The sequence below is a fragment of the Rhinatrema bivittatum genome, chromosome 2 (genome assembly GCF_901001135.1).
Source record: "Rhinatrema bivittatum chromosome 2, aRhiBiv1.1, whole genome shotgun sequence".
Lineage (NCBI taxonomy): Eukaryota > Metazoa > Chordata > Amphibia > Gymnophiona > Rhinatrematidae > Rhinatrema > Rhinatrema bivittatum.
The window spans coordinates 139,653,828-139,668,256 of NC_042616.1; the positions used below are offsets into that span (position 1 = coordinate 139,653,828).

The following is a 14,429-nucleotide window of genomic DNA, read 5'->3' on the forward strand; positions in this document are numbered from 1 at the left end:
TCACATCCCTAACCGTTTCATAGTCTTATTTTTTCACTTGCTATTCTAATGTATCAATAGGCTGAAATGTAAATATTGTGCTGTTCAATTTCTCCCCTTCCATCCCAAGTTTATTTTCCTTGTTTTGTTTTTTTTGTAACTTTCCCTCTCCCTTTTTCTGATTCACTGTATTTAAAGTTCAAGGTTCTTATTGAAAATATTGTTTTTTACGTTACGTTATGCTTTACACTCCTTGTTATTTGTAAACCGGGTTGATGTGATGCCTATCATGAAACTCGGTATAACAAAAACAATAAATAAAATAAATAAATAAATAACAAGGTGATACGTTCACGAATAATCAGTGTTAAACAAGAAAACAGAGTATATAATGTATCAGAACAATAATGCACTATAGCGTTTAAAATGTCCCTTGTACAGTGCCAGGAAGGTAGGGTCTGTGCTCCCACCCCCCTCCCCATCCCTCCCTTCCCTCTAGTAAGCTCCGATACCATCAGTTGCATTAATGTTGAAGAGAAAACTAACATGTGTTACACAAATATGGACAGTGGGTTACACAAATATTGCCAATGAAAATGAAAAAGAAAAAGGTGACAAGAAGACTAGTAGTATAAATATCAATGGAAATATCATTGATAATGTCCCGATATAGTAGGTAGCGACCAGACTTCTTCAGAAATATCTTCAGAAATAACTGCCATGCAGGACAAAGTTTTTCGAGTCAGATCCTAAGTTACATCAAATCAGGTCAGTTCAGTCTCAAAGTTGTGGATAGGACTCAGATAACCAGTAGGCCTAGTTTTGAAATGATCTATGATATTGCTACAAAATAGGAAACAAAAGCATTTGAAAATAAGACTAGCCAGCATGCTTGCCCAGTTGAGAATATGGCTGACATTCTCTATATGCAAATACAAGCTGGTCTTGTATTTTTAGTACACATAGCAGGGAATATGGAGCCCTAAAAGGATTCTCTGCTATAATATCTTTTTTTTAATATAGAAAATGTAAAGAACAACTATTTTTGGGAACAATGGTTTATTTCACTCTGTCTTTTTCTTTGAAGATATAAGTCAACCTTTAGAGAAACTGTGAGATATGATGCCAAGAAAAACAAAACTGCATGCAAAACCATGGGACCAGTTAAAGTTGAAGTACCCTCTCCTAAAGAATTCTTACTAAAACATTCTAAGGAACCCAAGTTACCAGAAAGTAAGTATGTGAAGCAACACATTAAAACCAAACTTGCCCTCATTTTATTAGTCTTTGTATTAGGACATAAATAGCAGTCATTTATTCACAAGATATATATATATATATATATATATATAATGGAATTGCTACGTTTCCACTAAGGCACTCACAGTGTGAGCAACTATGTTCTAGAATTTAGCACTCTGGCCTTTGATATTGGCTGGGGTAAGACAGCTAAATGGCCATTGTCTCGCAAGGGCTAGCTGGAAGAATAAAGGACAAGCTGGCAGGCCAAGATCTTCCACCTTCTCTAAAAGCACTCATCTGGTCATCTGTGTGGATTTAAGATTCCAGGAACAAGCCTAGGAGAAGAAGACATCCCATCAACCTATCTGCTTGGCTTCTGACTACCAGCACTCCCTGAAACCCACCTCGAACCACATGATGATTATCACCTTTGAAGAACCCATGCAGTTAGGTAGGTCTCAGAACTTGGATGAAAAGAAACAAAGGTGAAGACAGCATAACCTCTGCCTCTACTGCATTGCACAGGAGCATTTCACTAGCCACTGTCCCAAGAAGTCAGAAAAACCTAGAATGGGGACTTAGTGAGTCACCCAGTTCTCTCTACAGCCAGTGGTACCTGTGTGCCTCACCTTCAAGGTGACCACCATTCAGACCAAGGCATTACTAGATTCTGGAGTAGGGGGCAGTTTCATCCAGGAGTTGTTGCTCCACCAGTGTGGCTGGACCACCACCACCTTGACCAAAGCCCACACCATTTCATCAGTCTATGGTGAGCCTCTGCCTGGCTGCTTGACCGTGACTATCTTACCCATCACCTTGCAGATCGGTTCACATCAGGAAAGCATCAAGTTCTATGTACTATCCAAAGCAGTCAACCCTTCCATTCCCGGGTTCCCTGGCTCAGACTCCACCAATGTTCTATCGACTGACCTATATTGAAATTACATAATGGGGCCCTTCCTGCTAGGAGCATTGTTCTGTTCGGATACTGCCTCCGGTCACGGTGGCTCAGACCATCTTGCCTGACCTGCCGGGTCTGCCGCTCTAGTACACATCACTTGCCAACATGTGCAATAAGCCACAGCCTAGCACCCTGTGCCTCACAGTTCTGCTGACTGCCTGGATACATTGAAGCCCTTTGCCGTGAAGGTAGAAGCCACTGCCATTGAGACAGGGGCTGTCCTCACTCAACATGATGACCCAGGGACCCATAAGCTATGCTTTCCTTTCTCCAAACGTTCCCCTCCTGCAGAAGAGGGTCAATGGGCTGATACTCTTTCACATTCTTCGGAATCCAAATAATTCTTTGGAACTCATGTCTAACCTCCCAGTTCCCCAGATGATAAAAGTATTCCATCAGCATTCTCCCCAGAAACCAAATACAGGAGGCCTGGGGAGGAGGCTTAGAAGGGGGTAGTACTGTTATGTTTGACTGGCGGCAGGCAGGCCCCATAACTAGCCCACTCACCTCTAAATGCTGCTGGATGGTCCTGATGCTCAGCTGCCTCCAATGTGGCATGGACGCTGACATTTTGCTCCTGCTTCGGACACCTTAGGCACGTACCAGAAGATAAGAGCACCGCAGCGGAAAACTGGAGTGATGCTGGCAAGATGACATCATGCGGGCTGGGGATTTAAACCCCAGTTGCGCTCTCAGCCAGTGCCTCAGCAACAGGTCTGCCTGCCTAATGCAATGTGTATTGATCCAGCCTTGCCTTGCCTTGTCGAGCCATGCCTCATCATTGCTCCATGCCCTTTCAGCCCATCAGACTGCTCACCTGGATCTGGCCTCTGCTATGGACATGGACTACTCCCTTGCCTGCCACCTGGACCTGATCTTTCCACGAACCCTGACAATGCCCTACCCGCTGCCTTTCCTTGACTTTTGGCCTTCTCTGACCCTCTTGGACTGTCCTTGGGACCCACTTAAGTCTTATTGGCCCCTGGAATCCAAGGGCCGAACCTGTGGGGAATGGGGCTGGTTTAGGCAAAACTCCAGCTTGTCCCACATCAGGGGATGTTTGCTAGCTGTCAGTAGGGTGTAGGTTCACCTAATAGTCTGTGTTGACTTCACCACAGCACAAGGCTCACAAACATTACAGTGATTTCATGCTTTATGCAGTTGTATATTTTTTGCCACACCCAATCTTCCCTAATCCACTCGATAACAGCCATCAAAGGAGTCGGACATATGGGTATGAGTAATCCCATAATTCATAGATGGTACAGCATATGAAACTCTCCTCGCAGGACACTGTGGTAATTTCTTTACACTAGGTCAACCAGGTTAAAACCAGGGTGTGATGCTCAACTCCAGAGGAGCTGGAACCTGCAACAGGTCCATGGTATTTTCTTCCATGTCCAACCCAAGAATCCTACAGGGCAGCCCCCAACATTCTGCACTGCCAAGAAGTAGTGCTGCTTGCAGTGGATACTATTTCTACTTAGCGGCTTGAGATAGTCCAACTTGGAGATATCCCAGATGAAAAATACTTCTCAATGATAGACTCCATGGCCAAGATGATGAAGTCCAGAAGGGTCTCTATCTTCATAAGGCAACACCGGACCATCATCTTCTAGGAATGCATGCATCTACTGGTTATAGAAACCTGCTCTGTGGTGGTGGAGCTCTGGGCTCCCAGAAATCCACCCTCACGTCCCAAGAACTTGCCATGGTCTCATCTGGCCCTGGATGATAGTGGAGATGGTGCACATCTTCTCTGTTTATTGTCACATGGGTACCCTTCCCAGTTGAATGTGGAGGTTCAGCGGTAGCCCATAGCCTCTTCATACAGCCAGTAGATCTGGCCATGGCCCCTTGCTTGAGTGGGTGTAGATGGTGGCAGTGGCAATGGCAGGGCAGGAGTTTCACCTCCCCCACAGTCTACCTGCAGTGTTTCCTCTACTGCGGTGCCTCTTTATGACGGGCATTGTTGAATTCCAGGAATGCCACCTGCTCTGTGCTGTCCCTGACAATCTCCATGTGACTGGGGCCCCCAATTTCAGTGCTCGCTGCTTCCAACATCTCTTCTTACTGCTCTAAGTACAAGATGAACAATGCCCCGATACTTATAGCAGTGTGCCGGGTCTTGATGCTACTGCTGTTGCTTATGCCATCCAGGTGCACTGAGGCTCTTTGGGTCCTGCTGCTTCATTTAAAGAAGGATGATAGGGGGAGAGAGGGAGCAATTTTAGATCTAATTCTCAGTGGAGAACAGGATTTGGTGAGAGAGGTAATGGTGGTGGGGCCGCTTGGCAATAGTGATCATAATATGATCAGATTTGATTTAATGACTGGAAGGGGGACAGTAAGCAAATCCATGGCTCTCGTGCTAAACTTTCAAAAGGGAAACTTTGATAAAATGAGAAAAATAGCTAGAAAAAAACTGAAAGGAGCAGCTACAAAAGTAAAAAGTGTGCAAGAGGCGTGGTCATTGTTAAAATATACCATCCAGATGTATTCCACACATTAAGAAAGGTGGAAAGAAGGCAAAACGATTACCTGCATAGTTAAAAGGGGAGGTGAAAGAAGCTATTTTAGCCAAAAGATCTTCATTCAAAAATTGGAAGAAGGATCCAACAAAAGAAAATAGGATAATGCATAAACATTGGCAAGTTAAATGTAAGACATTGATAAGACAGGCTAAGAGAGAATTTGAAAAGAAGTTGGCCTTAGAGGCAAAAACTCACAGTAAAAACTTTAAAAAATATATCCGAAGCAGAAAGCCTGTGAGAGAGTCAGTTGGACCGTTAGATGATCGAGGGGTTAAAGGGGCACTTAGAGAAGATAAGTCCATCGCGGAAAGATTAAATGATTTCTTTTCTTCTGTGTTTACTGAAGAGGATGTTGGGGAGGTAACCGAGCTGGAGAAGATTTTCAAGGGTAATGATTCAGATGGACTGAACCAAATCACGGTGAACCTAGAAGATGTGGTGAACCTGATTGACAAACTTAAGAGTAGTAAATCACCTGGACCGGATGGTATACACCCCAGAGTTCTGAAGGAACTAAAAAATGAAATTTCAGACCTATTAGTAAAAATGTGTAACCTGTCATTAAAATCATCCATTGTACCTGAAGACTGGAGGATAGCTAATGTAACCCCCATATTTAAAAAGGGCTCTAGGGGCGATCTGGGAAACTACAGACCGGTTAGACTGACTTCAGTGCCAGGAAAAATAGTGGAAAGTATTCTAAACATCAAAATCACAGAACATATAGAAAGACAAGGTTTAAAGGAACAAAGTCAGCATGGCTTTACCCAAGGCAAGTCTTGCCTCACAAATCTGCTTCACTTTTTTGAAGGAGTTAATAAACATCTGGATAAAGATAAACCTGTAGATGTAGTGTACTTGGATTTTCAGAAGGCACTTGACAAAGTTCCTCATGAGAGGCTTCTAGGAAAAATAAAAAGTCATGGGATAGGTGGCGATGTCCTTTCATGGATTACAAACTGGCTGAAAGACAGGAAACAGAGAGTAGGATTAAATGGACAATTATCTCAGTGGAAGGGTGTGGGCAGTGGAGTGCCTCAGGGATCTGTATTGGGACCCTTACTTTTCAATATATTTATAAATGATCTGGAAAGAAATACGACAAGTGAGGTAATCACATTTGCAGATGATACAAAATTGTTCAGAGTAGTTAAATCACAAGCAGATTGTGATCAATTTTCCAGTCTCAAACTTTTGGCATCCAAATGGCAGATAAAATTTAATGTGGATAAGTGCAAGGTGATGCATATAGGGAAAAATAACCCATGCTATAGTTACACAATGTTAGGTTCCATATTAGGTGCTACTACCCAAGAAAGAGATCTAGGCGTCATAGTGGATAACACATTGAAATCGTCGGTTCAGTGTGCTGCAGCAGTCAAAAAAGCAAACAGAATGTTGGGAATTATTAGAAAGGGAATGGTGAATAAAACGGAAAATGTCATAATGCCTCTGTATCACTCCATGGTGAGACCGCACCTTGAATACTGTGTACAATTCTGGTCACCGCATCTCAAAAAAGATATAATTGCGATGGAGAAGGTACAGAGAAGGACAACCAAAATGAAAAAGGGAACGGAACAGCTCCCCTATGAGGAAAGACTAAAGAGGTTAGGACTTGGAGAAGAGACGGCTGAGGGGGGATATGATAGAGGTGTTTAAAATCATAAGAGGTCTAGAACGGGTAGATGTGAATCGGTTTTTTACTCTTTCGGATAATAGAAAGACTAGGGGGCACTCCATGAAGTTAGCATGTGGCACATTTAAAACTAATCAGAGAACGTTCCTTTTCACTCAACGCACAATTAAACTCTGGAATTTGTTGCTAGAAGATGTGGTTAGTGCAGTTAGTGTAGCTGTGTTTAAAAAAGGATTGGATAAGTTCTTGGAGGAGAAATCCATTACCTGCTATTAATTAAGTTGACTTAGATAATAACCACCGCTATTACTAGCTAATGGTAACATGGAATAGACTTTGTTTTTGGGTACTTGCCAGATTCTTATGCCTAGATTGGCCACTGTTGGAAACAGGATGCTGGGCTTGATGGACCCTTGGTCTGACCCAGTATGGCATGTTCTTACAGCAACTGGGGAGTTCCAGCAGCTCGAGTGTCATCCAGCTCGGTACTGGTCTCCTCATCTGCAGCCGCTTCACGGGCACTCTTGCTGTCATGCAGCCAACCCAGCCTATTCATATAAGGCTTCCCAGCAAAACATGCATTGCTCTTAAATAAAGAGGGGCTCTTGGAGCTGGTGGCACAACTGGCATTCAGCACTACCCACTATGTTGCTATGCTCGATGTTGAGCTAGATTTGGCCACTTACACAGTAAGCCATGTCTCAAGGTAGCTGTACACCACTCTGGGTGATGTCAGGTTAGAGATTGTCTTGTTATAAGGCTATCCATGGCTTCCTCCTGTTGTGTCATAAATATGGTACCTGCGTCTTACACAGGCTTGCTCAGCTCAGCTGCTAGCCACCCAAGCCTCTGCAATTGGCTCCCTTGAGTCACTGGGAGGGTGGTGTCATACGTATCCTGTGCTCCGTCATCCTCTCTTGCAATGTGCATGTTCTCTCCCTTTGTGTCTTTCTTGCGTCAGTGGGAAACACAGCCATCTTTGATTTTTATGGAAAAAAGGAAAAAAGTTATATTCTGCTGTTTCTGCACCAAAATCGATGTGGTTTTTGGCAAAAGGCATCAAAACTGTTGAAATACTATTGTCCTCACCTAGCCACTCTTGCCCCACATTGGACACCATTGGCAACCCCTGTTCCACTCTGGGTCACCTTCTCAGCCTCATTGAGCACTGTGGTTACTCTCCAAAGGTCTGTGAACTGGAGGCAGCATAACCTGCAGGGCCAGAACTGGGCTAGGGACACTCCAAATGAATAAACTATTCTCCACTCGAACAAAGAAAATAGTTTACTGAATAAGATTCTGAATAAAACATTGTAACAGAATAGCAGAAACCATAACAGTTCAAGGAAAAATACAGTTCCTTTTAAAATCTTCTCTCCTCGCAGCCAGAAAAAGTTTTTTTTATTCTTGCTTTTTTTCTTAATTCTACTGTATTGTTTTATCAAAGCTTAAAAATAGTCCTTTTATCCTTATGCTTTAGTTCCGTGTTTCCCAACCAGTGTGCCACAGCTGCATTCTCCTTTTTTCTTTCCCTCCTGACCTGCAGCGTGGTCTTCCACCAGCAGGGAGTGTCGGAGAGCAGCACTTAGCAGCTGCTCTTGTTTTCCCCTCTGTTGCCTCTCCTCTGCAACAGAAACTGCACGGGGTCCAGTAGTCTCATGAAACTTGCTGGTCTGCTGACAGTTTACGCTGTGCAGCTCCTGAATTACTTCCCAGCCAGAAAGTCTGGTTAAGTACCAGGTATATTCGACTCTGAATTCCTTCAAAGAGATTCGCTCCGAGATTTATTGGACCATCCCTGATTACTCGACGCATTGGACCCATGACATATCAGCTCTTGCTGCCTCCTTCCATGTAACACTGCTCAAGCCGGTAGTGTTGTCCTGGCCGTCTTGGAAGGTCCCTGAGCCACCTCCATTGGTGGCAGAAACCGATAGAACCTACAAAGTCCATGAAGTCTTAAATGTCCACCGTATAGGCCGCCGATGGGAGTACCTCCTCTCCTGGGAGGGTTATGGACCCGAGAAAAATTCCTGGGAGCCTGCTCTGAACATCTTGGACAAGATCCTCCTCTTGAACTTCCATCGTGTCCATCCGGGCAAACCCCCGCAGCAGCCCCGTGGTGTGGCCCTCTCACCTTTTGAAGCACCTTCCAGGTTCCAGCTCCCCGTTGCTTGTGGCAGTGGGCCACCAGCTCCGATCCCGGATTCCAGCCAGTGCCTCTGGCACTGCTTCACTTTCAGGGACTTCCATCCAGGATGCCTTCATCCGTCGGGCCTCTCCTTGGGGTTCGCGGAGAGACGCTGCCAGCGCCGCCTCACCCCTCCCTAGGTGCGTGAGCATCAGTGAATCTTTTAAAGGGCCTGTGGCGGAAACTTGACCGCGGACCCGGATGCTGATTTCAGATCCTTCAGCGTATAAATGCTCAGGCCTCAGACTGAAGCATTGCCTTTGCAACAGGTCTCCTCGGTTAAGAACATAAGAACATAAGAAATTGCCATGCTGGGTCAGACCAAGGGTCCATCAAGCCCAGCATCCTGTTTCCAACAGAGGCCAAACCAGGCCACAAGAACCTGGCAATTACCCAAACACTAAGAAGATCCCATGCTACTGATGCAATTAATAGCAGTGGCTATTCCCTAAGTAAATTTGATTAATAGCCGTTAATGGACTTCTCCTCCAAGAACTTATCCAAACCTTTTTTGAACCCAGCTACACTAACTGCACTAACCACATCCTCTGGCAACAAATTCCAGAGCTTTATTGTGCGTTGAGAGAAAAAGAATTTTCTCCGATTAGTCTTAAATGTGCTACTTGCTAACTTCATGGAATGCCCCCTAGTCCTTCTATTATTCGAAATTGTAAATAACCGATTCACATCTACTCATTCAAAACCTCTCATGATCTTAAAGACCTCTATCATATCCCCCCTCAGCCATCTCTTCTCCAAGCTGAACAGCCCTAACCTCTTCAGTCTTTTCTCATAGGATCTGTTTTCCTGAGTGTCACCAGTTCCTGTTTCCAAGTTCCTGATTCCTCCTTCGTCTTGTCTGTATGCTGATTGACCTCCTGGTGCCAACCTCTGCTCCATCTGACCTTGCCTGCCTTCTCCAAGCCTGACCTCTGCTACGTCCAACCTTGCCTGCTTTCTCCAAGCCTGACCTTTGCTACATCCAGTCTTGCTTGCCTTCTCCAAGCCTGACCTCTGCTATGTTCGACTTTGCCTGCTTTCTCTAAGCCTGACCTCTGCTGCGCCTGACCACACCTGCCTTCTCCGTGCCTTGACTATTGCTACGCCTGACCACACCTGCCTTCTCAATGCCTTGACCATTGCTGTGCCTGACCACACCTGCCTTCTCCGTGCCTTGACTATTGCTACGCCTGACCATCAGTGAGTGCAAAATAAATATTCTGGAGTCATTTTGATACTATCCAGAATAAAAGTCTTTACTGTTAACACTGATGATAAATGTGCAGAACCACAAAATTTTCTCCAATTATTTCAGTCTCTCTCCTCTATCTGTGCAGGAGTCACTTGTATTGAGACAAGAGAAAACAACCACTTTCTTGGGTTAAGATGAAGTGGGGCTACTAGGTGGTCAGGATCTTTTTAGGCTGGGCAAAACCGCTTCCAAGCTGACAAAAATGTTACAGTCTATGGTACAGAGAGTAATTCCTCTCTTTCTCTCCCCAGGGTGGTGATGAATGCGTGTCCCCAATAATGTTTTCCTTTACTCACGGTTAGCAAATCTTCTGGATCTTCTTTTATTTTACACAGTTTCTTTAGTTCTCTCATAGGATCCTTGATGGTAAGGATGGTTTTGGAAACAAGAAGTTCTCTTGCTTTTGTCTGGATTCCCCTATGATCCTTAGACAAAGGGATACACAGTTGAAAATCGGAACATGAGCATAAAGCTTGCATTGGAGTATATTTTTGAAGTTCGTGGGTAAGGTTAATGACACCCATAATATGAAGGATTTTAAAAGCCAGGCAAAGAATCTTGAACTGAATGTCATAATTAACAGGAAGCCAATGGATACTGGCTAAAACAGGGGATAGAAATACAGCCTTTTGAACTAACTGTAAGTGATGAATAATCTTGTTTGGGAAATCCAGAATGAGAGGATTGCAATACTCAATATTGCTGCGCAGGGGGGGAAAGAAGGAGTCCCTTTCCGCGTGTGGTAGCTTGCCGGGGGCGGAGTTGGGGAGGGGAGAGGTCGGGGCGGCGAGGAGGTGGACACAATGGTATCTTCGCTGGTGGCGATAAGGTAAGCACCGTTATCGTTGCCAGTAGTGCACCCAATAGCACCACCTTTCACGGTGGCGCTATTGGGTGAGAAAGCCGGCAGCGATAACACCGCAGTGGTGTGATGGCTGCCGGCTTTCGTAGGCCCGCCCCCGCCCCCCGTTACCACCAGATTCACCATTCTGTGCAAGAATGGAGAATCCAGGCCTAACATAGCTATCTAAACAGATAAACTGGATAGCAAAATTGTGCATGAAAGTTTGTTCCTAGAATAGGCAGAAAAGATAACCGCATCTCATCGAGGTGCGGTTATCTTTTTGGTGAAAACTGATATGCAAAGACATTTTTGCATACCAATTTTTGCAAAAATCATAATTGAGCTGCTTTCTATGTTTTTGTATTGCAGCAGTTAATTATTTATGAATTTAAATAAACCTTTATGCATAGCAGACTATGCACAAAAGATTACTACAGAAAAATAGCAAAATTTGTGAATTTCTTTGCAAAAGGGACTAAGGCACGAACAAATTTAAAAAACATTAATTTTGACGTTTTTGTGTGTTTCAGGGTGTTATGTGTTTCTTTTCGCATGCTGCCTTCTTTTGTGAGCATTGTTAGTACATCGGTTTGATCAGATCGTAGGCCAGTGCACCATTTATAGATAAACATTTTACTTAACAAAACTTTTTAATGAACTGGATACAAAGCAGTGAATTTCTAATCTCTGCTCCATTACTTTATCTAACCCTCCTGCAATAAGATCACATTGAATAAGTTTAGCAGAAAAATTATATTTGTTATTACAGCACAAGTCAATAGTTTGACAGTATTCTGTTTCTTAAATTTTGTGGCCATTGTCACATAGAACTTCCATGATGCATTTTTGGTCATTTTGACAATAACTGATACAAGGAGAGTTAAAATCCTGGAAATAATTACTGTAACTTCCTGCTAGGAATGGAAACAGTTTAGAAATCTGTCTACAACTGTGATTCCACTTTGCTGATGATGATGGCATACAGTGAAGTGGGTTCATGTCTTCCAAAGCTCAGGCTTCAGTAAATCAGTTAGGATATAAGGAGCCACCAGCCTCTTTGTCATATTTGCTTCTTTCTGCTTTCTAATAATATAGTTCCTCTGTTTTCTGTGAAATAATGCAAGTTCCTTATGTGCAGTGATAGTGTAAAACAAAGAAGCAAAATGGAGCAAATATCAGGAAAAAATCAGAGCTCATTATAGACACTGCCCTTCATATATAAGATTTATGAGACGTTCACTATTTTCTTTATTGAGAAAATACTGCTTTTTCAATAGCTCAGAAAACTTTCTAGCAGCAAGCAAGTGTTCTTTTCGATTCCACAGGACAAATAATCAAACCGGAAGATAAACAACCAAAGCAGTCATTCATACCACATAGGACAGATCTACCGATCATGGGAATTTATACTAAAAAAAATTTCATACGCACCAATGCCGCTGAAGCCATCATGGGAGTTCCTAAGAAACCTCAACTTATTTTCGTTGACAGCAAAAGAGGAGACAAACATCCTCTGGAAACCTCAGGGCTTGTTCCAAAGTACATCAATAAAAAGGTAACAGTTAAAAATGTATTAACAATTGCAGACTTTCCATTCTTTTAACTACTGAGATAAGTAATGGCATAATAATTACCTCTTATAGAAGGTATATCTCTTGATAGATTTTTATATGTATGATGTTTTCCCTTTGCTACACTTCCTCTATGCCAGTGCTTCTCAAACCTTTATCTAATTTGACAATATTTTAACACTTAAAAATACACATGACCTTAGATGCCAACCAAAACATCTCAACTACCCCCAGCCCCCACTCACTGAAAGAGGAAAAGCGGCAGTGCCAACAGCAGCAGCCATCGGAGAAGGGATCAAGTCAGTGTATGATCACAGGTCTGGACCCTCTGCATGTGTTTCCAGTCTAACAGGAAGCTTGTGCAGAAGGAGGGGATTTGCCCTGTAAGTCCGTGCACTTTCACAGACTCTGCTCTACTCTACCAGTGATTTGGAGTGGAGGACCAGAAAGATAGGGAACAAAAATCCATGCAGAGGGAAACTCCCTGTTTCTTCTGACCCCCATCTACTGATTTTGTGAACCTATGTCAGTTCACGATCCACAATTTGGGAACTATTGCTCTATGCTCTCAGCTAGTATCACAATTCTGTATACTCTCACACTCAATAACTGTCTCAGTATTTATTTTAAAATGCTCAGTTAAATTTAGTATTTTTTTATCTACATACAGTAGCCTCCACACAGGAGATTCATAAATAAGCTGAGCAGCCTTGGAATGAGTCCTAAAGTGATAAGATAGATTAGATAGTGGTTGAGCGATTGGCAATACAGGGTAATGGTAAATAGAGTTTATTCCAAGAAAAGAGGGGTCATCAGTGGAATATCTCAAGAATCAATTCTGGGTTCCATTCTGTTCAATATTCTTATATGTGATTTCAGAAGTGTTAGTAGTAAATATTTTGATTATGATACAAAGATCTGTAAAAGTTAGGACACTCCGGATACAGTGGAAAAAAAATGCTGCAATGTTCCAAAAGAGTATGCTATGTTCTTGTTGTGTCTGTCGCTTCTTGATGCCCTCTGTCCACCCTCCATACCTCTTTGGCGACTCCCTCTTTGCCCGCGGGAAGTTTGGCTGCCACGGCGTCCTTCTGCCAAAGTCCTCCGGCATCCCCAGACCGGTTAGACGCTGCAACCCGCCATGTTTCCTGGAGGCCTAGGGGCGCGAGTGCGGCACGGCCCCGACTGAAGTACTGGCGTTGGCGCGAACCTCATGGGTGTCCCCCTGAGATAACGTCATCCGCTATGGATATAAAAGGTCTTAGAATTTGCTAACAGATCGAGTTAGCAAGGGTAAGGGTTTCTCTACCTAAGCTACTCTGCCTCCTCGGACTTACCAGGGGTACCCGCTTCTCGGGGGTCTCGCTCTCTCCTTTGTTTTTCAGGTTACAGTCTGGAACCGGTACTCGCTCCTCGAGGACCTATGTTCCTGGACTTGTTGCTGAATTCTCTTCTACCTGGAAGTCTTCTCTGCCAACTACATTGTGAGTTACCATCACTCTCTCAGAGCTTTCCCTGGAACCAGGTACTCGCTCCTCGAGGGCCTATTCATTCCAACTCCTGGGCTTCTATAAGACTATTGTGTGAGTGTTCCATCAAGGTTCCTATACTGAACTCTGCATACCCTGCCTACTCACTATCTTCAGTTTCTCAACAGCTCAGTCATCCAGGGATCGCTGTTCCAGTACCTGAGGGACTACAGCCCTGCCGGGCACTCCAGCTCACTACTGCCACCTCTGGTGGTTCCTTCTATGGTTTAATAAAAGATCTAGTGTGTGTCTGTCTCCAAACTCTGAGCCTGACCGGTGGTCCCTCTTGGGATCTCCCCCCCCCCCCGGGGGCGTGGTCACCTGCCTCTAGTCCAAGGGTCCACCTCTACTCCATAATAACTCCTAACAGATTGCTAACTTCAGCATAACAGAGTGCTAACTCCTAACAGTTCTTGTTTAAAGTTCCTGTATCATCTATATATTGGCACTGCTGCAATCTGGTTTGGAGATTCTGTAATCTTTGATAGACTGAATATGCCCTATCTAGACTCCTTGCCTGTCTTTTGACGAAAAGCAAAATGAAAAATAAATAAAATAAAAATTTTACAAAATAGTCAAAGTACCTTGACAAGCAGCTATAGGGAGAGAGTCAAAAAATCATTTTGTGCTAGCATAAGAAAGATGACCCATACAGCAGTGGCTGTTATGATCAGGCTTGTGAACCCT

The 14,429-nt window shown here is 43.7% G+C and overlaps 1 protein-coding gene across 2 annotated transcripts in view; it reads left to right on the forward strand.

The window, feature by feature from the left end:
- The window catches only part of ENKUR (enkurin, TRPC channel interacting protein), a 177,090-nt gene that overhangs the window by 48,947 nt on the left and 113,714 nt on the right, over positions 1-14,429 (forward strand). For both annotated transcript variants that reach the window (XR_003854490.1, XM_029588673.1), the window contains exons 2-3: positions 1,067-1,212; positions 11,968-12,197. Coding sequence is in view for 1 of the 2 variants with exons in the window: in XM_029588673.1 (XP_029444533.1) it covers positions 1,067-1,212; positions 11,968-12,197 (376 nt within the window). In the remaining variant the exon portion in view is untranslated. The remainder of the gene's footprint in view (positions 1-1,066; positions 1,213-11,967; positions 12,198-14,429) is intronic.